This window comes from Cynocephalus volans, chromosome 12 (assembly GCF_027409185.1).
Source record: "Cynocephalus volans isolate mCynVol1 chromosome 12, mCynVol1.pri, whole genome shotgun sequence".
Taxonomy (NCBI): domain Eukaryota; kingdom Metazoa; phylum Chordata; class Mammalia; order Dermoptera; family Cynocephalidae; genus Cynocephalus; species Cynocephalus volans.
The window spans coordinates 9669814-9694552 of record NC_084471.1 but is presented as its reverse complement, the minus strand read 5'-3'; the positions used below and the strand labels follow the sequence as shown (position 1 = coordinate 9694552).

The 24739-nt window shown below is 42.1% G+C and overlaps 1 protein-coding gene across 1 annotated transcript; it reads left to right on the top strand.

Moving 5' to 3' along the window:
• Window positions 1-3541: 3541 nt before the first annotated feature.
• RBX1 (ring-box 1) lies at window positions 3542-19122 on the top strand. The gene is made up of 5 exons (XM_063075488.1): window positions 3542-3656; window positions 5527-5605; window positions 11946-12016; window positions 15657-15742; window positions 18933-19122. Exons 1-5 carry the CDS (start codon window positions 3579-3581, stop codon window positions 18943-18945), a joined length of 327 nt encoding a protein of 108 aa, XP_062931558.1. The 5' UTR covers window positions 3542-3578; the 3' UTR covers window positions 18946-19122.
• Window positions 19123-24739: the final 5617 nt, after the last annotated feature.

The window sequence follows — 24739 nt, the reverse complement described above, 5'->3', positions numbered from 1 at the left end:
GAAACTATTCATGAGTATTCTTATTTTTATGGCAATATGGTTATTGTTTGTTTGTTTGTTTGTTTGTTTGTTTTGTTTTTGGCAGCTGGCCAGTATAGGAATCTGAACCCTTGACTTTGATGTTATCAGGACTAGGCTCCAACCAATTGAGCTAAATGGCCAGCCCCAAAACTTCCAATAAAAATGAGAATCTAACTCCTTTTAATTTTTCCTTACTTATGTCTTCCTCTTTCACTTAGCAGGATGATACTGTAGTTAAAACTTCAAAATCAGTGGAATTGCGATAAAGCCAATGGAGATCTCTAAGTAAAATTTTGTATTTTTATCCATTGACAGTGCGTGCGTGCGTGCGTGCGTGCGTGCGTGCGTGTGTGTGTGCTGGAGCCATGTTGCATTAGCTCACAAGAACAATGATTAAATTTTCAGGAATTTTGCATGCTGGCTGCTAAAACTACAGATCAGGGCCTTTTTTTTTTTTTTTTAAAGCTGGTTTTTATTTATTTATTTATTTATTTAGGCAGCTGGCCTGTATGGGGATCTGAACCCTTGACCTTGGTGTTACAACAGCTCGCTCTAACCAACTGAGCAAACCAGCCAGCCTAAGAGCTGGTTTTTAAACATTTACCAGCATACTACTGTACCCACTCCACTTTGTCTCAGTGGCTCATTCTTCAACCTCAAACCATGTCCTCTAAGAGGACTTTCCCCCAAACTCCAGACTTGCTCTCTGCTTCAAAACATCCTGTACTTCCCCTTTCCTAAAATTCATTAGAATTATCATTAATTGGCTGTTGTCTTTCTGCTGCTACACTGTTAAGTTCAGTGATGAACAGAATCTTTTGCAAATAAACACTATAATCAGATGCCTTTTTTTTACCTAGATCAGCATGAAGTAGTTGACACATAGCAGGTTCTGCAGATATTTTATAAATATTTGTTGAATAAAAGGATGGATGCAAAAACAGAACTTAAGTAAAATTACAACCTTTTGCATTATAAAACGAGTAAAGTCATAAAGGATAGGAATCTGTATGGAGTCTGCAAAAAGTTGTCTTAAATTTATATAGCAGAATCTTGTATACAGAATGCCATAGCCAATCGCCACAGCAGGCAAATCTCCAAAAGAAAGATCTCTGCATGAGGTTTTCATAGCTTAATGGAACGCCCCCTAAGATTATCCGTTTCCCCACTGTTGTACTATACAAAGCAAACAACTAGCAAACTGTTGCTGCTTCCTCTCTTGGCATCCCTAAAATCCCTTCTTCACAAAGCTTAAAAACGCTTAAAATTTTAAAAAAGATTATGTCAATGTTAGTCCCCTCTTTAAACCATTCAGTGCCTTCCCATGAGATCTATAATAAAATCTCTACCTGATCTGCCCCCTGGCTGCCTCTCTGACATCTCTTCATTCACTCTCCCCTTGCTCAAAAAGCTCCAAATTTATTCATTCAACACATGCTGAACACATACAACGAACCAGGAGTTTTTGTTAACGATAAACAAAACAATCAAAATTCCCCTTTCTTGGTTGGTCCGCGTGCAGCGGTGTTACAACTAATTGATCAGATTACAGATTATTTGTTTCTTCTCCACTCCCACTGCTTCACTTGACTAGCCTTTAAAAAAAAAAATCCCTTTTCTAGGTGAGGACACAAAAAACAATAATCCTTACAAACGAGTAAATGACAAAAGATGTTAGAAGGTGCATGTAAATTGAATGAGGAAGCAGATGAGGTAGAGCCATTTAGCCACTGTTAAGGACTTCAGTTTAAATGTCAGTGCTCCTAGAGGCCTGACCTAAGCACCCAATTTGTTGCCTCCTCCTCTCCTTAATCTCATTACCATATTTTGTTTTCTTCATAGCCCTTTTTGATACCTGACATTTCCTGATGTATTTATTTGTTGGCTTGTGTATTATTTCCCTAGTAGGAGTCTGCTTGACTACTTCATAGCTGTGTTTCTCCTGTTTAAAATAGGACCTGGTATATACTCAACATATTCGTTGAATGATGGATAAAGATGTCCTCAATATCTTACTGTGGTTTCCAGTATTCCTGTAGGAATGGCTACACACACACAATAAATTAATGACAGAAATTTTAACATGAAATCATTAAAACTTAGGCTCAGAAAAACTTTGTAGAGTTCCTATAATCTTTTAAGTTCTCTCAATTTTTCTCTTTCCAAGTCTGGTTAAAGTTGTGGTGGTGTTTTCACAGATTTGTTGTTCCTGTTTATGACTAACACGGAAGTAAGTCACAGTTCTTCAGGTTTAGCAATGGAGTCAACCTACTCTATTACGCTCCAATTATCTTTTAAGATAAAATGAGATTTCAGAAAAACCTATACAAGATTTAAGAGCGACCTAGCGCAGTCAAACCTCTGCAAGGTTAGAGGCGTCAAAGGGGGGCTTGGCCTAGAAATGGTAGAGTGACATAAAGTACAGGTGCCTTGGCTGGGTGGGAATGACCACTAAGAATCAATGTCGGGGGCCGGCCCGTGGCTCACTCGGGAGAGTGTGGTGCTGAGAACACCAAGGCCCCGGGTTCGGATCCCATATACGGATGGCCGGTTTGCTCACTGGCTGAGCGTGGTGCTCACAACACCAAGTCAAGGGTTAAGATCCCCTTACCGGTCATCTTTAAAGAATCAATGTCGGAATGCCTCACCGAAATTCAAGTACAGCGACTGCAGCTGGGTCAGTGTCCAGCGCTAAGGACAGAGCAGAAAGAGGACATAAATTAAGGAGAAAGGATCCTATATAAATGACCAATAGAGGAATAAGCAGTGTGTACTCAAATACGTGTACCTTAAAATCGTGTACCTGAACCAAAAGCCCTTCTAGGATGAACTGGTATTATGGGCAGGCGAGAGGTGGCATCTCCCAAGCTCCTAAGCCTCCCCGCTCTATTCCTGGTGGGCAGAAGGCCGGGTTGGAGAATGCCTGCTCAGTTTGGCCTTGGGGAAAAGGACATTGGGGGGTCTCCTCTTCCCCGTCGAGTCCCTGACCAATTCCCGAACTGAAATCAGGAAAGTAGCCAGTGCCTGGGACCCGGCGTGCTCAGGCCTCGGGCCTCCCCGAGTGACTGCGCCTCGGGCCTGGCTCAGAAGCAGGTTTCGGCAGCAGAAGGCGGGGCGCCCACCCGCGCCCCTTCCCCCGCGGGTACAGGCACCGGCACCGCAGCCGGGGCAGGGCCAGGGCTGCAGATTGCGGCCGAGGCGGAAGCAGCAGCCGCCGCCCCAGCTGGGGGAGCGCGGCCGGGGGCTTCCCAGGGGAGGGCGACGAGAGCGAGCCCTTTCGAACGTTTCCACCCGGCTCGCTCACTTCGCCTCTGCCCCGCCCGGCCCCGCCCGGCCCCGCCCCAGCCGCTGGGGCTGTCGCCGCCTCCCCAGCCGACGTGAGGGGGGAACCTGCGCCAGCGCCTTTAAGAGGCGTGGTCACGTGTGCTCCGCCCCCACCTGCCCCTCGCGCTCCAGTGAGGGGTGGAGTGCGGGAGGAGGTGCCGGAGCGTGTGCGCAGCGAGGCGAGCGCTGCTGCGCAGGCGCAGTGTCCGGACGACGGACCCTGTGTTTCCAAAATGGCGGCAGCGATGGATGTGGATACCCCGAGCGGCACCAACAGCGGCGCGGGCAAGAAGCGCTTTGAAGTGAAAAAGGTTGGGTCTCGCCAGCGCCTTCCTCAGAGATGCTAGAGAGGCGCGGATATGGCTGGCAAGCCCAGGGATGACTGAGGCGCGGAGGAAAGGGCTTCATTTCAGGGCGTCCCCGGACCGGGTACCACGAAAGGAAGCTGGGGGGCGGGTTTTAGTGTTGATCGGCGTGACGACGGCCCACTGTCAAGGCTAGTCCTGGCGTCTATGTGAGGCGGAGGGGCCAATCACGGAGGTGCTTATTGAGATATGCGGGGTTGCCGCTTGGCGAAGGGAGCCAAGCGCCTGAGCTGTCACTGGAGTGGTTGAGGGGTGGGGGAAGGACAGGGTGGGGTGGGTGGAATGGGGAGTCGGAGCGACTGCGCTGGGCGGAGGATGGGGCAGTGCAGCGAAAGCCAGGAACTTGGGGTCCTAGGGGGCCTCTGAGGAGCCTCGCTGGTGATCTCCTTGTCCCGCCCCTTTCTGAGGCTTGGGGTCCTCTGGCTCTGAGGGACCCTGGCTTGGCCCTCGCTCAATCCGGGCCTCCATTAGGCCCTTCTCTGGCCCTCGCCCCCGCCGAGCTAAAGAGTTTCGATTGTAATGCTTGGTTCTTCTGAGACGCCTGTGGGTTTGTCACACAACCGTCCCAGTCCCGTGGCTCTCAGTCACGTCCAGAATCTCCCCCTTCAAAAAAAAAAAGTACGGTGGAATTTGTTAAAAAGAAAATGCGAGCCCAAATCTTGTGGCATTTAAGGAGGGCTGAACGCTAGTTGCGAATGACCTGGTAAGAGTGGTAAAGCAAAACTGTGGAATGCTTCTTAGTGGTTTTGCAACAGTTTGGGAGAAACGTGTTGATTCCAACCTAATGTGAAATAAATCTGTTCAAAATGAAGATTCTGAGATCGGGAAAATGTTATTCCTGGAACGTCTGGCTTCACCGACAGTATTCCCCCTTCTAGTGCTTTTGGCATCTCATTGTGGCCACTGCTGCTCGGTTACAGCCAGCAGCCATATTGAGTGTAGTAGAAGTAGGGGGTTTTCTTCCAGGTTGAAGCTGTGGTGTGAAAAGTGCTGAAGAAGTTAGTGGACACTGAGAATTGGGCTTGAAAGAGATGAAGGTTTGGGAGGTGGCACCCAATTAGTCGGCGGAAAGGAAGTTTGGGAGTATTTGTAATTGCGGCAGCTGGGGAGTTGGATTACTGAAATACCACTTTTAGATAAATTCTTAATGGAATTACCTTAAGTATAGGAATCTGAACTTGTTAAAGTTAGGGACATCAGTTTATTTGATGGTAGAAACTAAATAAAATTCTAGTGAATTCTAGACTTTGTTTTGAAGTAATTTTGTAAGAGTTAAGTGATGACCTTGTTCTGTGTACTGACACTGGGTAATTAGTTACCCAGCTTATCCCACGATTACCCATTTTATGATCCAATCTTCATCTTAGTTCATTCTGTTCGTAGCTTTCACCTCCTGGCTCATTCCTCCAAAGCTGCCTTTGAAGAGCAGATATTTATTTATGCAGATTTTCAGCTCTTGTGCAACTGCCAGAGAAACCTGCGCAGTAATTCAAGTTTATGCTTATTAAACCTAAAACAGGCACTTAAAAATCATTCCTAAATCACTTACATTGATATGGCTGACTAAATTATTTTAAGCTGTAGGAAAAAAAAACAAGATAACTCATTAATTTCTGTGTTCATATATGCAACCTTTTGAAGAATGGGAGAGCATACATGTAGCCTACCGATGTCCTCTGATTAAATAAATAAGAGTAATGTAATATCTCCAAACTGTTTTGTTTGGTGGTCCCTGTGGCCAAGCTGTAGCTTCAGTTATCCTGGAGTGTGTTATATTACAAGCAGAGTGCATTGTTCCTCCTTTTTCTCTTTGCAGTGGAATGCAGTAGCCCTCTGGGCCTGGGATATTGTGGTTGATAACTGTGCAATCTGCAGGAATCACATTATGGATCTTTGTAAGTAATTGGAGGAGGATGGGAGGAAGTTGGGAAGGTTACAGAGATTGTGGCTATCCTTATGTGACCAATTTTCTTCTTCTCAAGGAGATATAAAGCATAGAGTGCTTGGGGTCTTCTGCATCTAGTCTGCTGGTGTGTTTGAAATAGAGTAGGTTTTTATGATGTCCTAGAGGCATACCCTGCTCTCAAAAAAAAAAATCTACTCATTCTAAAGATGGTAAGGACACATTTAGAATGAAGTGGGGACACAGTCACTGTTGATTCTTCCTCTGTATCTCCCATCTGATACCCTGACTTTTAGGCAGAAATAGTGAAAGGAAAAAAACAAACTTGGAGCTAAAACGTTTTATCTGTACTAGTTTTTGCTGGAAAAGGTATATAAAAGAATAGAAGCCTAAGGAATAAGGATTTTCAATATTAGCCCCAAACATAGTAAAAAGGATATTTTGCCAGCATCTTACTTAAATAAGGTAATGAATAGGTAATGAATTGCACTAAAGAAATTTCATTTAAATTTCCACATATTACATTACTCATAGTGGATCTGATTATAGCTGTTGATAGACAGACTTCATATCCTTGTAGTAATAGAGGCAAGAATGTTGATCGCACCAGAAACAGTTGAGAAATACTGGACGTTCCTAGAATTGGATTTATGGGCACTTATTTTTCAGATTACTTTCATCTTGAGCCACTCCTCCTCACTGTAGTAGTTTCTCTGGCCTTCTTTCTGTTCTTGAAGTGCCCATGCTCTTTTTTTGGAGCCCTTATATATCCTGTTCCATGTGTCTGGAATATTCTTTGCCTGTTCTCCCCCATTCTTTTGTCTAACCCAACACTGTCCAATCTAAATGAAAGCCACAGATGTGAGCACATATATAGTTTAAGTTTTTTAGTACCCACATTAATGAAGTAAAAAGAAACAGATGAGATTAATTTTAATATTGTATTTAACCTACTATATCTAAAATATTTTCATTTTAACATATAATCAATGTAAAAAAATGAAATATTTTCCAATCCTTTTTTTGTACTAAGTTTTCAAAATTCGGCATGTATTTTACACTTACAGCACACCTCAATTCAGGCTAGCCACATTTCAAGTGCTCAGTAGCCACATGTGGCTAGTGGCTACTGTATTGGGCAGTGCAAAACTAACCCATAGTTGATCTTCAGATCTCACCTTGAACTTGCTCAAAGATGTGTTCCCTGACCATACTCACACACACAAACACAGGTTATGGGAGTTCTGTTAAATACAGTATTCCCAAAACTTCCTGTAGTTTCCTTTTGTATTAATCATTTAATTTAGTTGATTCTCTATCACGTCCTTGTTATTTACCACTATATACCCAGCATCTAGCTTAGTGTCTGGTACATAATAAATTCTCACTAAATATTTGCTAAATGAGTAATAAAAACACAAAATAGCGGAACAGTCTGTGATCATTGCAACTTGGAAAGCACAAATCAAATATTTTATGTTAGAAAGCAATCATGGCATGTTTTGGTAGTTTATTGCCCTTGGCTTCTTTGAGTTTGGCCCTGTTTTCCTTTCACACTTCAGTCAAAGCTGATTAACAGCTACCGTGATGTTTAATATAGACGGAAGGAACCCATCACAGAAAAACACATGCATAGTTTTAAATGTGTTTGGGTGGGGTTTTTGATTACATGCATGCTAGTTTCTGTTCCTTGCATTTTCACAAGGAGTTGTACCCAGAGAAAATTTTACTTTCCTGGGGCTTCTTCTGAAAACAGACAATGATTTTTATATAACCCTGATTTTTTTTTTAACGTCTCTATTTAAGTCATGTGTGTCTCACTGGATGCAAGACAATGAACTTCTTGGGAGGGACATGACAGGCAAAGGCCATTTGTTGTCTTCTCTTAGAGTTGAATGCTTGAGGGGTCAATGTAGGCTTTCAGTTAGATTCCTGTTTTGTCACATTATATTTTAAATGTAAGATGAAGTAGAATATTGAACTCCTATAACAAAAAATTATGAAAGTATTTTCTTTTTGAGTCATATCTTTCATTCATTCAGTGAACGTATTCTGGGCATCTTGCTAGGCACCAAGATAAAACAATGACTTAAATCAAGTCTTTACCCTTAAGAAATGTACCCTTTGGGCCAAGCCCGTGGCGCACTCGGGAGAGTGCGGTGCTGGGAGCGCGGCGACGCTCCCGCCGCCGGTTCGGATCCTATATAGGACTGGCTGGTGCACTCACTGGCTGAGTGCCGGTCACGAAAAAGACAAAAAAAAAAAAAAAAAAAAGTACCCTTTTATTATAGACACTGAAGAGAAGTCTGGATGCCACAACTTTAAAAACTAAATGGATTTATGATTTTTTTTATAGAGAGACTATTAAAGATAAAAATAAAAATCTTGATTTAGCAATGGTCATTTTCTAATAAATCTAGTCTGGCATTAAATGAATGATTATATACATAGCTGTATGTACAAATAAGAATGATTATGACTGTGCCCCATTTGGACTCTCCTACAAAGCATTCCTGGTCTGAAAACTTACTCTTTTGAGTCCATATTGATACTACATGCCCTGCTATAGCTTTGTTTTTATTTTACATTGTCCCATTTCTTGGTGGTTTTATAGAGTTGCTGAAATACACAGTCTGCTAGGCGGTATTTTCTCCATTTTTGCTGGTAATCTTGTTTCAGGTGAAGGAGGTACCTTCATCTTAGACTCAGCCTTTGCCCGTAAGAAGTTGGTGTCTTCCTAAATCTACAGATACATCAGTGTTTTGAAACTGTGAAATCCGTCCACTCTTGAGATGAAGCCATCACTTCCTTAGCAGTCCTTTGATGGTACCGCTCTCATATTGAAGATTAAAAGTCCCCAAGCTTTATAAATCACATGAAATAAGCTTCTGCCTTGCAGGGGGTGTAACATGAACCTTTTGTGTGCTGTTTTGTCTACTCTGGGTTGACAGTAAACAGTTCCTGCCCCTTTGTAAATTAACTTGACTCAAACCCTGTACTCACCCTCTGCACTAAAAGCCCAAACCATTGTATATGTCAGCACATTTTATACCCGTATTTAATAATTTTCCATGCCATATCCTTTCTTATCTGGCATTCTAGATTGCTGTCCTGTCCTTGCTATGTATTTTTGTTTGTCAGGAACTTTCTGGTAAAGCATGAGTATTTGGCCTCCCTTCTTTCTATTTATAGAAACAGTTTTTGTTTGTTTATTCAAATGCCAAGAGCCTACTTTGCACTTGGCATAGAAAGACAGGGCTGGCTTCCGGTCAAGATGGCAGAATAGACAGTCCCCCATGTCACTCTCTCCCACAAATCAACCAATTTACAACTTTTAAAAAGCAACAACAGCCAAGCTAGGGCCAATAGAGCTCAGGGGAAGAGAAGAGACTTACGGAGTTCATGAAAGCAGGAGAAACCACAATGAGAGAAAGAAAGGATTGCTCCCACCATTTCGAGCCCTGGCCGCTTCAAGGCTTGAGCTGGTGAGCGCATGGAACAAGAGCTTGCAAAAGCCACTGCTGTGTCCTTCGTATGAAGTTGCATGGAGGCTGCAGGGGAGAAGAGGGCTTTAGTGGCCCCCAGGCCAGCAAGACCACTAATAGGGTTCCCGTAGACCCACATAGGAGCGAAGAGCCACAGACAACTGAAAAAAGGAGCCACTCAGAGGCCAGAAAGTCATCACAAAGGACCTGCACACAGCTCACCCCATGGGAAGTGTTTGGTGTACAGATGATGAGGGAGTCAGGCCCACCGGGGAAAACTTTGGAGCACAGCACAGCACAGCTGATCTGCCCCCTGAATCAGCGCAGGACCACTCAGTGGAGACAGGTCAGGAATAGAGAACTGCATGGGGTGTAGTTTGCTGAAAAAACTCAGGTGCAGACCAGAGTTTCCACACAACCCAGGTGTATCGGACCTCACAAGATGCAGAAGCACATACAAGGTCAACAATTAAAACCTGAGCTGCACAAAAAAGCCTTCCCCAGGGAATCAGCAGCAAAGCAGCAATTTAGCTCAGCTCTAGGGCTCGAGTGCTGGTACCCACAGGAAGTTCCCCCATTTTAGAAGTAAACAAAGGACAACAAATTAGTTCCAGTGCAGAGTTTAAGTGGTGGGAATAGCGAATAATCCAACACAGACCTGAGAGGAAAAACAAAATACCCACAGATCAGAGACAAAATCTGATATTAACTAGTTAAGGTCTAACACCAGCAAAGAACACCTATAAAACATAGAAGGACCAGAAGCCCCTGAACTACCAAGCCAGGGATAGGGGATAGCCATGGGCCTCAACCATGCCCCACCCCCCAACATCTGCAGCCAGCCCAGTGATGACCACCGAGCAGCTGCCAGAACCGGCTGGTCCCCCCTGCTGGAATGAAGGTAGCGCCACGGGCCTGGACCAAGCCCTCTCTCCCTACTCCCACCCTATTTCATTCCCCCTTCTCTCCCCCTCCCCCCCAACTGCTCTGCAACAACATCTTAGAAATATTAATAAATAAATTTTTTTTAAAACCTCAAGGAAACGGAAAAAAAGACAGAGCTTCTGCTCTGCAGAAACTTTGAGTGGGGGGCTAGGATGGAGGTCAGGTATGTGAAGAGATAATCATAATGTCATTTGATAAATGTTATAATAAATAATAAGTGTTATAAGTACCAGGAGAGTAAAATGACTCAGTGTGGGGGAGTCAGGAGAAACTTCAGTCAGAAAATAAGGATTTAGTCTGGATCTTGAAAGGTAGGTAGGGATTCAAAGTGATGGAAGAAGGAGAGTGTTCCAGGTACGGAAGAAAGGCATTGAGGAAGGAAAGGACTGTATCATTATATTATAAAGAGCTTGAGGGATTCCGTAGATTAGTAGTGCCATAGCCACAGCCAGAAAGAAAGTCCTAGAACAAATTTAAACATGATGATGTACTTTGAAATATAGTCCTCATCTAAGTTAGGCCATTCAACTTGAAGGACATCAAGTTCTCTGCCATTCTTTTAAATATGGTAGTGCATTCACAGCCCCCATAAATTCTTTTTTTTTTTTTTTTTTTTTTTTTGTCGTTTTCGTGACCAGCACTCAGCCAGCGAGTGCACTGGCCATTCCTATATAGGATCCGAACCCGCGGCGGGAGCGTCGCCGCGCTCCCAGCGCCGCCGCGCTCCCAGTGCCGCACTCTCCCGAGTGCGCCACAGGCTCGGCCCATAAATTCTTGAATATACTGCATAGACCCTAGATTCTTCAATCTTATCATATGGCAAACCAAGTTATCCTGTTTGTAGTGAGAATCTGGGTAGCAAAAGCAAGTTCTGTGATTTCAGATCTTTTGCCTTTCATATTTTTGAAGGGGTTAAAAAAAAACATGGTGTATCTCTTCTCCTGAGACCAAATATATGCATTAACATCTCAGCATAATATTTTCTTACAATTTTACTATTTTCACCTATGGTATTTTGAGGTAATTGTTCCATGTCAGATAATCTTTCCTGAAGCTTTTTATTCTTCAGAAAGGAAACTCCATTTAGTTACCATCTTCGAGAAAGCAAATGATACATTAGTAGTTCTTCTTCTTTGGATATTTATCCCCAGTAAAGTTTTATACATCAGTTTCAATCTCAGTGAGATTTTTATTCTATTTAAATTCCCTTTCTTCCTCCTCTGTGAAATTGATATTTAGGTACGTTTGCAGTAATTTTCTCTATTTCCCAGACAGAATCTCTTCAGGGGCAATAAGCATCACAAAGTAGTAAGCCTCAAATATCTAACTCATTGGCCTAACAGATTTGCTTTGTTTGACAGTATTTTGCAGAATTTGGAGTTTTGATGCTTGTACAAAGAGCACACTCTGCAGTTTGACACAGGCCTCCTCACCCCCTTTTATTTAGCTTCTGTCCTAGTTCACGGGTTTCTGCCTGACCCTTTTAGGGATTGGAGCTTTTTACCCAGCTAGGCCTTCATGTGGCTAAGCCTGAGTGTTGTAAGGGCCTAAGAGGAAGCATTCACCAAAAATAAGGAAAAGATGCCAGTTCTGAGAACAGTAAGGGTTATGAGGTTGCTTTAAGAATTTACTAAATTTACCAAATTAAGAGGAAGCACTTCCATTTTAACAAATCAGGTTATGTTCAAAATTTAAAATACCATTCCCATTTGTTACTGTTTTTAAACAAGGATAGGAAATAGTTTGAAAGCATACTGTTAAATCACATTTCTCTTCACCCTTTTTCACATTCATTAAAAAACAATTATGGCTAATTAACCACTTGAGAATTGTTTTGGCTGCTACAGATTGAAAGATTGCTGTTCCTGAGGTCCAGTGATCTTGTTGCTCTTGTTCCCACAGGCATAGAATGTCAAGCTAACCAGGCGTCTGCTACTTCTGAAGAATGTACCGTTGCGTGGGGAGTCTGTAACGTAAGGAAACATCTTTACCTATCAGCATGGCTTGTAAACATATCACCACTTTTCCTGCTTCGCCAGTCTTGAAAATAACTAGGAAAAAAATGACTAGCCCACCTTTTCCCCAAAAGATATACAGATAGTAAAAGAGATTTTAACTCATCATACTATTTACCTGTCATAGAGTAAAAATTATTAGTGCGGAGAGGCACTAGTTTGTCTTAATTATAAAGTGGACCCACTTTTATTAGCAATATTTGGGGGATTCATCTTTGAGAATTGTTTTCAAAGCCTATGGCACAGTCTTTGGAATATTTTCTTGGTGGAAATCTTTACCTTCTAAAGAGACATCTTTTATTTCTTTCTTTATTTTTCTTTCAAAGATGACCGGTAAGGGGATCTTAACCTTTGACCTGGTGTTGTCACCACCACGCTCTCCCAAGTGAGCCAACCAGCCATCCCTATATAGGGATCTGAACCCGTGGCCTTGGTGTTATCAGCACCACACTCTCCTGAGTGAGCCATGGGCCGGCCCCTAAAGAGACGTTTTTTAAAGGTCGGGTGTCTTGTGGCACTAAGTTTGGTAAATAAGTTGAGTGTTCAAGTGTGTGTGTGTTAAGTGTGGCAAATATACTGAATTAGGATTTGTTTGTTTGTTTGGCAGCTGGCAGGTATGGGGATCCAAACCCTTGACCTTGGTGTTATAACACCACTCTAACCAGCTGAGCTAACTGGCCACTGACTTGGTGTTGTCAACACCATGCGCTCTGATGTGAACTAACTGGCCATCCCTATATAGGGATCCGAAACCATGGCCTTGGTGTTATCAGCACCACACTCTCCCAAGTGAGCCATGGGCCAGCCCAGGATTTTTTTTTTAAGCAAGGCTCATGCCAGAAGTGTTTTGTGCAGCATCGTTGGACTAAATGTACAGCCTTCCAGGGTGTGACAGCTGTGAAGGATAACAAACATCAAATATGTTATTTCTAGTATGTGTTAAAATTCATCTGTAGAGCCATGTAGTCCCAGTCACATGAGCTAAAATTGTCCTATCTGGGTCCCCTGTTCCAAGGAGACAGGACCCACAGCTCCCAGCGTGACACAGGGCTGAGGTTCTGGAGTCAGAACACTGTTTCCTCTCTCTGTAACTTACTTGCTATGTGACTTCAGACAAGGTATTTAACATTGCTAATCCTGGGTTCTCTCACGTATAATGGGGCTAATAGAAGACCAAATAGAATTTTAATCAGGGTTAAGTGATTTAATGCTAAAAAGTGCTTAGAATCATTCCTGGCACATAGCAAGTATAAGTGTTTGTTTAAAAATCTAGATAAATACAAATTTGGGTCAGGGAGGGATTACTGAATAGATGGGAGCTCACAGTACTTTTTCCCATGAGATTGAGGCTCTCTTCCCTCCCCATACCTTGCGGTGCACTCTTCATTTCGTCAGAACCCTTTGGCCAGTTTCACAGTAACCCATATTGGCCAAGGGACAGCTTTCATCATTTATGGGGCTAAAGAAACTATTGAGTATTGAGTTCTTTGCCCTCCCTGACATTTCAGGCATATACTAAGAACCCTGTTCCTTTGTGTGGAAGATGAAGGGAGTGAACTTCCCCTTAAATTTGGCTAAGGAGAGATAGCTCAGGGAGCCTGCCATAAAGAAGAGCTGGTATGGTGTGGCAGAAGCCTCTGGACTAGTCCTGGGTTCTAGTTGGGGTCTTCCACAAACCAGCTCCAGGGATTAGGCAAGTCACTTGTCTGGGTTTCAGTTTCCTGTCTGTAAAATGAAGATAATACTATCTGTCATGCTTGCTTGCCAGGGTTGCTGTGAGGCTCAAAGGAGGTAATACATGTCAACATCTCCCATAAACTGTAAAGTACTGTAAATTTGTTTTCTGTAAATTGTACTTTGACTGCCAAATATACCCACTAGTATATCTTAGATTATTAACAGGGGTCAAGTTGGGATCAAAAATATTTGGGGATGCTGTCACCTGTCCCAAAGCCCCATTTACAGCCCTGTTTCCCGCCAGCACTTGCCATCCTCTGAGGTAGTTGGGGTAGACAAGGTCCCTGTGCTGCTGCAAAGGGCTTAGCAGGGAGATGGGAGGTGGGAAAGGGTGTCTTGAATATTGTTAGGTGAGCCTGATCCAACAGCTGGTACTTGAGAAAAATGTTTGTTTTTTGTCTTTTGCACAATGAGTTGTATGAGAATCAACAGGGAAGGGATCTGCCAAAAGGCTGTTACTCTGGAAGAATATTTATCCTGTTGAGTATCCATAGTGTGCTAGCTGTGGATACCACTCCTAATCACTGAATTATATTTTTAACTTTGTCCCAAGACACTTCATAAGATCATAATCCATATTATATGATTCCTTAAGTTTCAGGTGTGTTTTGGGAGACATATTGACCATATTTCCAAGCTGTTATTTTATTTTATTTTATTTTATTAAAGATCCCCGGTAACGGGATCTTAACCCTTGACTTGGTGGTGTCAGCACCATGCTGTCCCAGGTGAGCTAACCAGCCATTCCTATATAGGGATCCGAACCCGTGGCCTTGGTGTTATCAGCACCGCACTCTTCTGAGTGAGCCATGGGCTGGCCCTTATTTCCAAGCTGTTATTAAACCAAGACCACAGAAGCTTTCGTTGTTATGCTGGGGTGTCAGTATTTCCCCCTTGTGCTCCATTTTGGTTTACCAGTCACAGATTAAATGAGGGGAACACTTGCTGCTTCTCTCTTGGTACTGTACTCATATGAGCAGGGGGTGGGGAATAAATGTCCATTGTAGAGGTATTGTGATTAGCATCTGCATGTCATTAACCCATGCCAAAAAACTGCACGCAGATTTTCTTTTTCCCAAATCTAAGCCAACTCCTAGCTCTCTGTCAGTTACGTATTGTTGGTACTCTTGCCTTTTTACTTCATGTCCTGATCATGAAATAAGCCCTTTGGTGCTCTTTCAGCTGCTTGTGTGCAGTTTGTCTCTCGTAATATTTTCTTTTACTCCAATTTTTAAATCTCATTCCCTTTTAAGACAAAGTCCCTCACCCATTAAAGGGTTGTTAGGCACTTAGCTCTTGTAATATCAATATGTCTCTGAACAAATCTGGAAGTAAAGTTCCTTTGAACAGAGTTGAGCTGGGTGTGGGGAGGTTGGGGAAGTGCCTGCCTCAGCTCTGAGGTGGGTTGCACGGCAGTGCACTACCCAATCAAGGGCTGGGGCGGGGGCTCTGTTCCTGGGGTTCCTGTTCTCCAAGCGCATGGTGGAGGGTGGGGGGAGCTGGGACATCCTTTCCTAAGGAGAGTAGAAGCATGCTCTTACAGGCAGAATGGGACCAGGGAGCGGCATTCCCTTAAAGAGAAGGGGAGAGAGCTCACTGCTAGACCATGTTCCCTGCTTCCTAAATAATTTCTCCCTTTAGTAGTAATGACATTTCTAACAAACGTTTAGTTGGAGATATCCTTGTACCTAATGAAGGTACTAAGGTGTGCTCAGTTGTTGAACTTCTGCCTCTTGTCTCCTGTTGTTGTTCTCCAGCCCACTGCTTGTAACCCACTCCAGTGCCCAGGGAGACAAGACACATTGTTGGGGATGGCTGAGTCTGCACAGTGACTTTTAATAAAATGTATCTTTTCTTTCAGCACGCTTTTCACTTTCACTGCATTTCTCGCTGGCTCAAAACACGGCAGGTGTGTCCATTGGACAACAGAGAGTGGGAATTCCAAAAGTAAGTGTCTCTGGCTGTTTTGAAATTATAAGATTGGGCTTTGTGGTGAGTGCCATTCTCTGACTCACCTCAAGCTGAAAGGGGCATACTCTTAGAAGATGGTGATACGGAACATGCCTTGTTTTTTAAAGTAGCTTTTGGTTAATTGAACAAGGACCCATCTTTGTGGAAAATGCACAAAGGATAGGCCAACATAAAGAGTTTGCAACCTAGGGTTTCCCAGCCTTCTAGGGTCAGTGAAAGTAGAAAATATGGGAATTTGCAAACTATTAAATATTTCCACAATCATCCCTACTGAAGCACCATGGGCTGCCTAATGTCAGGTGTCTTTGCTTTGGGCTAGACTTATATCCACCTCTCATGTTTCATTGATTTATCTCATGCTGATTCATTCTGATATAGCATTTATGGCTATCTTGATTAAATTATTATTATGTAAATAAAGCATGATGTGATAAATTTTTAAAAATTCAGGTGGTCAAAAAATTACTCTCCCACCTCAGACCGCTACTCCCACTTACTAGAGATAACCATCAGCAATAGCTTCTTAGTAGCTTTTCTGACTATCTCCATATATGTACTTGCATGTGTATGGGGGTGTGTGTGTTTGTATATAGATATATTTAATTTTTCCTTAACATATATATGAGCATCCTATACAGTAATTCACCTTGCTTTTTTCATTTTATACATTTTGGAGATTTTCCATATCCATAAATATCAAACTACCTTCTTTCTAATGGTTGCAGAGTATTATTTTTGCAGATGTACCATAATTTTTTTGATCAGTCCCTGTTAGTGGACATTTGAGTTTCTTGTTTTTAACTGTTAAAAGTAGTATATAGGGATGAACATCCTTATACTACATGAGTCTTTGTGTATATGTGCAAGTGTATCTGTAGCAGTGATTCCTAAAAGAGGACTTTCTAGGTAAAGAGTGTGTACATTTTAATTCTTGATAAATAGTGTCAGTTTTTCCCAAGAATATATACTAATTTACACTCCCTCCAAACAGTGAAGCAGAATGCCCTTTCTTCATTTCCTGCCAGTGCTGTATTATCAAACTTTTCTGTCTTAGCCACTCTGACAGGTGAAGATTAGTATTCACTTTGCTTTTTTTTAAATGATGACCGGTAAGGGGATTTCACCCTTTACTTGGTGGTGTCAGCACCAGGCTCTCCCAAGTGAGCTAACCGGCCATGTCTATATAGGGATCCGAACCTGTGGCCTTGGTCTTAACAGCACCAAACTCTCCCAAGTGAGCCACGGGCCGGCCTTTCACTTTGCATGTTTTGAATTTTCAGTGAGGTTGGGCGACTTCTCATATGTTTTTATGTCTCTTACATTTTTCTGTGAACTGCTGGTTTGTGTGTATGTACTCTTGTACAAGAGTACTCTGAAAAGTTGATGGAAAGATTTATATTTATTCTTTTTTTTTTTTTTAATGACCTTTTTGAAGTACCCTCATATATATATTTCTTGCCCTTTTTTTTTCTTTGGAATTATTGGTCATTTTCTTTATCAAATTTTTTATGGGAAAGGGGATTTTTGTTTAAATATAAGTGTTAACAGGATATTCTTAGATTTTAAAAAACAAAAAAAATAGGATTCTTTGTAAAATGTTTAAAAATCCTATATTGGTATAGTTATTTTGCCTTTAGATTCAATAATTTATTTTGGTAAAGAATTTGGAAGTTTTATCAAATGCATGGTTTTTTTTTTTTTTTTTTTTTTTTTTTTTGCAGCTGTCTTGTGTAGGGATCCGAACCCTTGACCTTGGTGTTATAAACACCAAGCTCTAACCAGCTGAGCTCACTGGCTAGCCCTCATGTTCATTTTTAAAGAAACTTGCCAAATACTTAGTATCTAACTTTTACTGTAGAGCTGCATTCAGCAAGATGTATGCCAACTAACTCGTAAGATATAAAAATGCATGAGATAGTCCCTCCCTGTCCTTGGGGAGTTTGCATTCTGAATGGAACCATGACAAGAATACATGCCAAGGCAGAAGCTTTCTAAGAGAACTTTTCTAAGTTCTCAAGAGGCCTTCGTAATTGGCTCTGCCCTAGAGCAGGCTCAAGGTTCGTTTTAGACCAAAACTGTCTCATGTTGCTCATTACATGTGCCCAGGGCTAAACCTAAGAGTTGGGGGTATGAAGAATTCCTCATGTTGGGCTTTGACACTGCCACCTTACCTGACTGGTGACTTTTCCAGGTGATGGTTATCAGTGCATTGGGAAAACAAATTCTTTGGTATTCCTTAATCTGATAGACAATTTCTGGGTTGTTCTACAGCCCATTAACACACACCAGAGCCCTAACCAGTATGAAATTTGGTACAACACTTTTTTTTAAAGAAAATTTTCAAGTGGATTTTTTATGAGAAGTACTTGAAGGATCAAATCATCCCTCTGGATGATTGAAGCTGTAATCCAGAGTTGTAGTGCCCTGGTTTCTACTCACATAACAGATTGTTCTAATGAGAATCTAACTGCCCAAAAAGAACGAAGAGAAAAGAGTAAGTAAGATAATAATGAAGGATCTTGTGTTCAAGAAATCTGTTTATATGTGGAAGAAGTTTTCTGGCCATATTTGTTTTTATAATCTTGTTAAAGCCAGATTTTGTCTTCTGGGGAAATCAGAAACTCCCTGAAATCCATGCCTAGTTTCTCCACAGTTCTCTTTGCAGTGCTGAATGTTATCAGAGCTATAATTGGAGCTGATAGTAGATTTTGAAATTGAAGGCTGTTCAATTGCTGTTCTCAATATGTATTTGCTTACCCTAAACTTGAGTACTGGAGTTGAGGTGAAAATAGGCTGCTGTAGGCAGGGGAGCCCAAAAGCTCAAACTGTATCTGAGCCACTGATGGAAGCTGATAGGTGAAGTTCCCTTTCACAACTGCCAGCAGTGACTTTCCCTTCTCCCCTCCCTAATACCACCCAGCATCTTCTGGTAACTGTCAGGTGGCTGTAGTTGAGTCACAGGGAGAGCCAGTCACTAGGAAAGAGGTAGGGTAAGAAGTTATGAAGGATGGTGAGATGAAAGGGGAATCACAATGATGGGCAAAGGCCATTGTCATACCCAATCTTGGAATACACTTGTAGTCACATCTTTTCAAAGTTCCAACTAAAGTTGTTCATATGTTTAAGCAGATTTGGAATTAACAAAATAATTTACTTTGTATTTCAGGTATGGGCACTAGAAAAAGAATTCTTCCATCAAGCTTAACTGATTTGTTATTCATTTAATGGCTTGCCCTCCTGTTACTTAATTATAGGTTAGATAGAACTGTGTCTTTTCTGCTTTGTCTTTTCAGTTTGCTGTTCCTACAGCCATATTGTATTCTGTGTCAAATAAAAAGTCCAGTTAGATTCTAGAACAGATGCTGTCTCTTGTGTGTGTGAAATAAGTGAACATAAATGAGGGGTCCCCTCTTCCAAGGCTGGGAAACCAGCTTTTGAAAGTGAATTGTTTGTTCATTAGAGCCAGGGCAGAGTTGTCCTAAGAGCACATCCCTTGGTCGTGAGGAATCCAACTGAGCAAGGGGGTAGTGTGGATTGCTGGCACCTGAAAATGGCCATCAGTCCTGTCTTCCTCCTGTGTGACAGCAGCAGGCAGCTGAATGAGAGAAGAACATGGGATTCAGTCATGAAACCCAGCTCTGAGTCCTGGTTCCACAGCCTGGTTACTGATGACAATCTTGGGCAAGTTGCTTCTCTGCTCCAAGCTTTCCTCCTCTGTAGCGGGCTTCTAAAGATTAGATGGCATCATGTGGGCACAGAAAGGATTTGTAAAATTTGAAACCACTATACAAATGTTAACTTCGTGTGTGGCATGTTGTTTCTCAGCTTAGAAAAATAATCTTTAAAAAATCTTAATATGTAATCTTGACTGGCAAAAGAGTAATTTATTAACTCAAGTTAAAAACTGATGCCACTTTGGACCGGCCCATGGCTCACTCGGGAGAGTGTGGTGCTGATAACACCAAGGCCACGGGTTCGGATCCTATATAGGGATGGCTGGTTAGCTCACTGGTTGAGCGTGGTACTGACAACACTAAGCCAAGGGTTAAGATCCCCTTACTGGTCATCTTTTTATAAAAAATTTAAAAAAAAAAAAAAAAAAGCCGATGCCACTTAAAATTGAATTAGCAAAATTCATCACCACCCCTTCACAGTTTGTGTAAAATGTGTTTGGCCGTGGAAGAAAGTGTTAGTTCTAATACCAACTTAATGGCTATATAGAATCTTTAACAGGGAAGCAGTGTAGTTTATTGCAGTGGTTCTCAAATTATTGTCTGAAGGTTCCTGGGAGTACCTGAAGCCCTTTCAGAGGGGGTTCATGAAGTTCTCCCTCCAACTGCAAGTCTATGTGAAACCAGTTTTTCTTTCTATACTTGTACTTCAAGCAAAGCAGTACATTGAATGAAGAAGCAGACTTGAGAATTCATCTGTCTTCTATTAAGTCAGACATAAACGAGTTGCAAAAATGTAAAACAATGCTACCCTTCTCACTGATTGTTTTGAAAAATAGTTAATTTTAATAAAAGTATTTATGTTAATATGTGATGGGTTTTTGTTCTCTTAAATTTTTTAAATTTCTCAGTTTTGATTTCCATTATGGTAAATATAGATATAACCCACATAAAAACTCTGGGGTTCTCAGTTTTTAAGATCATCAAGGGGTCATGATATTAAAAAGTTTGAGAAACTCTGTCTTAGTAATTAAGAACTTCAAAGTCTAACAAACCTGGATCAGACCCGGCCTCCCCTCTTGGCTACCACACAGTGCCTGGTACATAGCAAGCACTCAAATGGAGATAGCTGCTGCTGTTGCTGTCATTTTAGGACTGCCACCCTCAGCAGAAATCTCTTCTCTTAAACCCTTTCCAGTGGGCATTCAAACTGCATAAATACTTCCATTAATGAAAAACACATTACGTTAGTACAGATGACTTATCTGGAGAGTTCTGCTTGGATATTAAGCAGAATTCTTGGTTGCAGAGTATAGAAATCCAGCTTCTGCTTAGGCAAAGGGGAAATTCTTGGAGGGCACAGGGCTATGTAATGCAGTAGAAGAAAAGGCCAGCGACACAGCTGGATCTAAGAAGGAATGGAACCACGTGATACACGCTGCGAGGATTGTCACTGCTTCACAGAGACCAGCTTCGTACAGGGAGGAAATGATGCTGACACCTCCTCTGCCACTTCTCCCACAGCTGCCACAGGAGAACAACTACTCCGAGTTCTGATTCCAAAACTCCCAGGTGGGTCACGTGCCCATCCCAGAACTAATTGGTAGGTTCATACAGAAAAATTGTGACTTCCTTGAGATCCTGAGAGTTGGAACAGAGGGTAACAGTTTCCAGAAGAATGGGAATGGTGTAGGGCAGACAAAATGAGGGGTCTACTAAGACTTGCTAGAAAGATTTTCTTGCATTGAGCCAAATTGTCTCTGTAACTTGCATTTCCAGTTATTCCTGTGTTGCCTCATGAAACTGGTGGACATAAATCTTCCATCCCTGAAATAGCCCTTCAAATATCTGAAGACAGCTAACACACTCCCTCCTACCCCCAGTCCTCTCCAAATAAAATGATCTGAATCCCTCAACAGTTTCTCACATGTTGTGGTCTCCCAACCTTTTGTCATCCTAGTTGCCCTTCCCCGGATGCCCTCCAGTTGGCCAGTGTCCTCCGACACCAAAACTGAAAATTGCCCTTCACATGCAGGGCAAGATGGAGACTGTTACTTCCTCAGACTAGATGCCACTTTTACTGAGAATCTGTAGACTAGTGCTTCTCAAACTTTTGGTGAGCATAAATATCACCTGGGGATCTTGTAAAAATGCAGATTCTGAGTTGGTCTGGGGTGGGACCTGAGGGTCTATATTTCTGTCATCTACTCAGTGGATGCTGATTGTGCTAGCCAGTGGACCACACCGCTTACATTGTTACCATTTACTTGCAGCCGACTAAATCACCACAAAGCTTTCTCAAGAACAGTGACTAAGCCATTCATATTCTGTGCAATTGATTTTTTAAAAAACCTAATTTCAGAATTTTTTATTTACCTCTGTTAAATTTCCTCTTGCTAGGTTAAGGCTTTGTGACATAAATTTATCTTGTAAAGATCTTTGACTCTAGATCCAAAAGTCATTAATGGAATAATTTACTAAGCACCTAATATGAGCTATGCCTTGGAGACAGTGCTGAGTTAGACAATGTCCCTGCCCTCAAGTAGCGCACAGTTTAGTAGGGGAGATAGTTAAGAGGGTAAAATGAATGGATGATGGGAGTTAATTACAGAGAAGTTGATACTACCTACGTCTGGGCTCCTAGTCTCTCTCGTTTTCCTTCTGACAACTCCTGTGACCTATAGAGCTCCTTTTCTTCAATCTGCCCCTGAAGATAACTGTTCTCAACATTCTGCTGTGCCTGGGAGACATCCTTATCCGTGGTCACAGAGGTATCCTGGGCCCTCAGATGGGCTCCTGAGAGCTGACCGCATGCATCTCTCTTCCAATCCGCTTTCAGTAACCTCATGTTAATAGACTGAAATCAGCCATAGTGGGTGTATTTACACTGTGGAAATCAGAAAACATTACAATCAGAGCTGCTTTTCCCTGGAGACCCTGTTGTTAGTCATTTAGCAGCACATCACTGCATAGTTACCATCCAAACGTGTCCATTGTCTATCTCTGGCTGTGCGGCTCTCATACACTTCAAACTCAGCATATCAAAAAATGACTGACCTAGCATCATCTTTCCAAAACAAGCCTCTCTTCCTGGATTGCCCAGCCTCGTTAATAGCATTACTATTCATCCAGTTCCTGAAGCCAAAAGGGATTCATTCAAAAAGCATTTTAGATATTCTCTCCTTCGCCTCTGCATCTAATTAATCATTAAACTCTGTTCATCCTACTGTTGAACTCTCAAATCTATACCTTCTCTTCCACTCCCACTGCTACTGACCGATTCTGGGCCTTCTTCATTTCTCTCCAAAATTATTTGCAGTTCTCTCTGACTAGTCACCTTGTTATTAGTCTCCTTGCTACAGCCCAATGCACATCTTTAATTTGGATTGATCCTCCTTCCGTTGGTTGGGAACTTCACCACATTGATGGAAGCGAGATCATTTCCCATCACAGACTTTGAACATGCCTAATCCTGGCTTTTCCGACTTCCTCGCAGCTGGAGCGAGGTAGGTTACCTCACCTCCATCAACCAGAGATACTCACCCTGCCTGCCATTATGTCCGTGGGCAGCATCCAGATCCAAGTACAGGTAGCAAAATGGGTTGTGACATTCAGCGTTTAGCAGCATCAATAGCCACCACCTTCCCAGTCTAGTTGTGTAGCGTAATTTTGGCTGTGGTCCCACGTGCTGCCCATTTGCTGAGCCCGATTCTCTCACATTCCTAGTGATGCTATAGGCTCTCTAACATTCATTTTGTATTCACTCTCCTATAAAAATCGACCAGTTCTTTTTTGGTTCTCAACTCTAGTTATTATCCCCTCTCATCCCTCCCAGTGGGCCCACACTTTTTCCTTGTCCATTTGCAACACGTTCCTAAAAAGCCCATCATTTCATTGTAATGTCATTTGACAGTTTTTACTCATTGTCCTCAGCCAGCAGAACACTCTTTTCTGTGGCCTTTGCTGTCTTTCCATTCCTTGGTTTAGATTGGGTTCTTTTCAAATCATAACTCACTAGAGAGCCGATACCCTGTGTAGTTACATGGTTTTCCTTAGATACCCCTTCTTTCCTTCCTATTTAGAACAACTTTCGACCTACTGTTGGAAGGTCTTGTGTGGACCTCCTGCCCCTGCTGAGTCTGCTGCCCAGCCTTTTAAACTGGGACTTCACCCCATGGTTTGCAGAGCTTCACCCCGGGGTTTGCAGAGCTTCACATGGTGTATCACTGTTTCTGAGGATCTGTTTGCCAAAGTGTCTCCTTTCTTCCACTCTTCATAACCAGTTCTTTCTCAGTCACAAGTAATCTCAGATTAGCAATTTTTCAAACTACTTGTGTCTATATTTTGCATTCTGAGAAATGAAACAATCCATTACACAAGAATAGAACCTATCAGATCCTATACTTACAGGAAAATTAAACTTTGTTCCAGATGCCCTGACAATTAAATATTCCACTTTCTGCCAAACTTCCTCCTCCTCCTGTAACTGATAGCTTCTATTTTGCTTAAAGGCATTGCCATCCAGTCAAACAGGCTAGAAACCTTAAAGTCATGTTTAGCGCCACTTTGACCCTCATCCCCAATGTCAAAGTGGTCACCATGTCCTATCTATTCTACTTCAATTTTACATCACTTACATCCACCCTCTCCCTCTATCTCCACTGTTCAGGCCTTTATCATCAGCTGAGTTGTTGAAATGAATTGATTACTCTCCTCATCCACAAGATTTAGGAGCCCTTATAATGGAAAATATCACAAAGTGTCATAGGCCCACCTCTGGGATATCTAACGATTCTGCCCTTTCAACAAGCTCATGTTTCCTGACTCTTCTAAGCTATATAACGATAAATTTTATGTGATGTATATTTTGCTACAGTTATTAAAAACTTGTGAAAAACAACAACAACCACAAAAATGAGATACTCGAAATAATGGAAAGAATCCAGACGTCCTTCAAAGGTGAATGGGTAAACAAATGAGGTGCATCCTTATAATAGAATCAAACGGAATGAACTGTTGATAATCACAACAACTTGGATTAATCACAAAGGTGAGCGAAAGAAGCCAGTCTTAAAAGGCAGTATACTATGATTTATTATATAACACTCTTGAAGAGAAAAAAACTATAGCGATGGATCACTGGTTCTCAAGTTTCTGCAAAAGGCATCCGTTCATCCACAGCTGTTGGGGAACATGGCGAAGGCAATGGAAGGAGGAGGTTACATCTGTCAGCTGTTTCCTTTTTCACTTCACTAATGTTTAAATCTCACCAGATTTTAGAACTTCATCAAAAATACCTAAA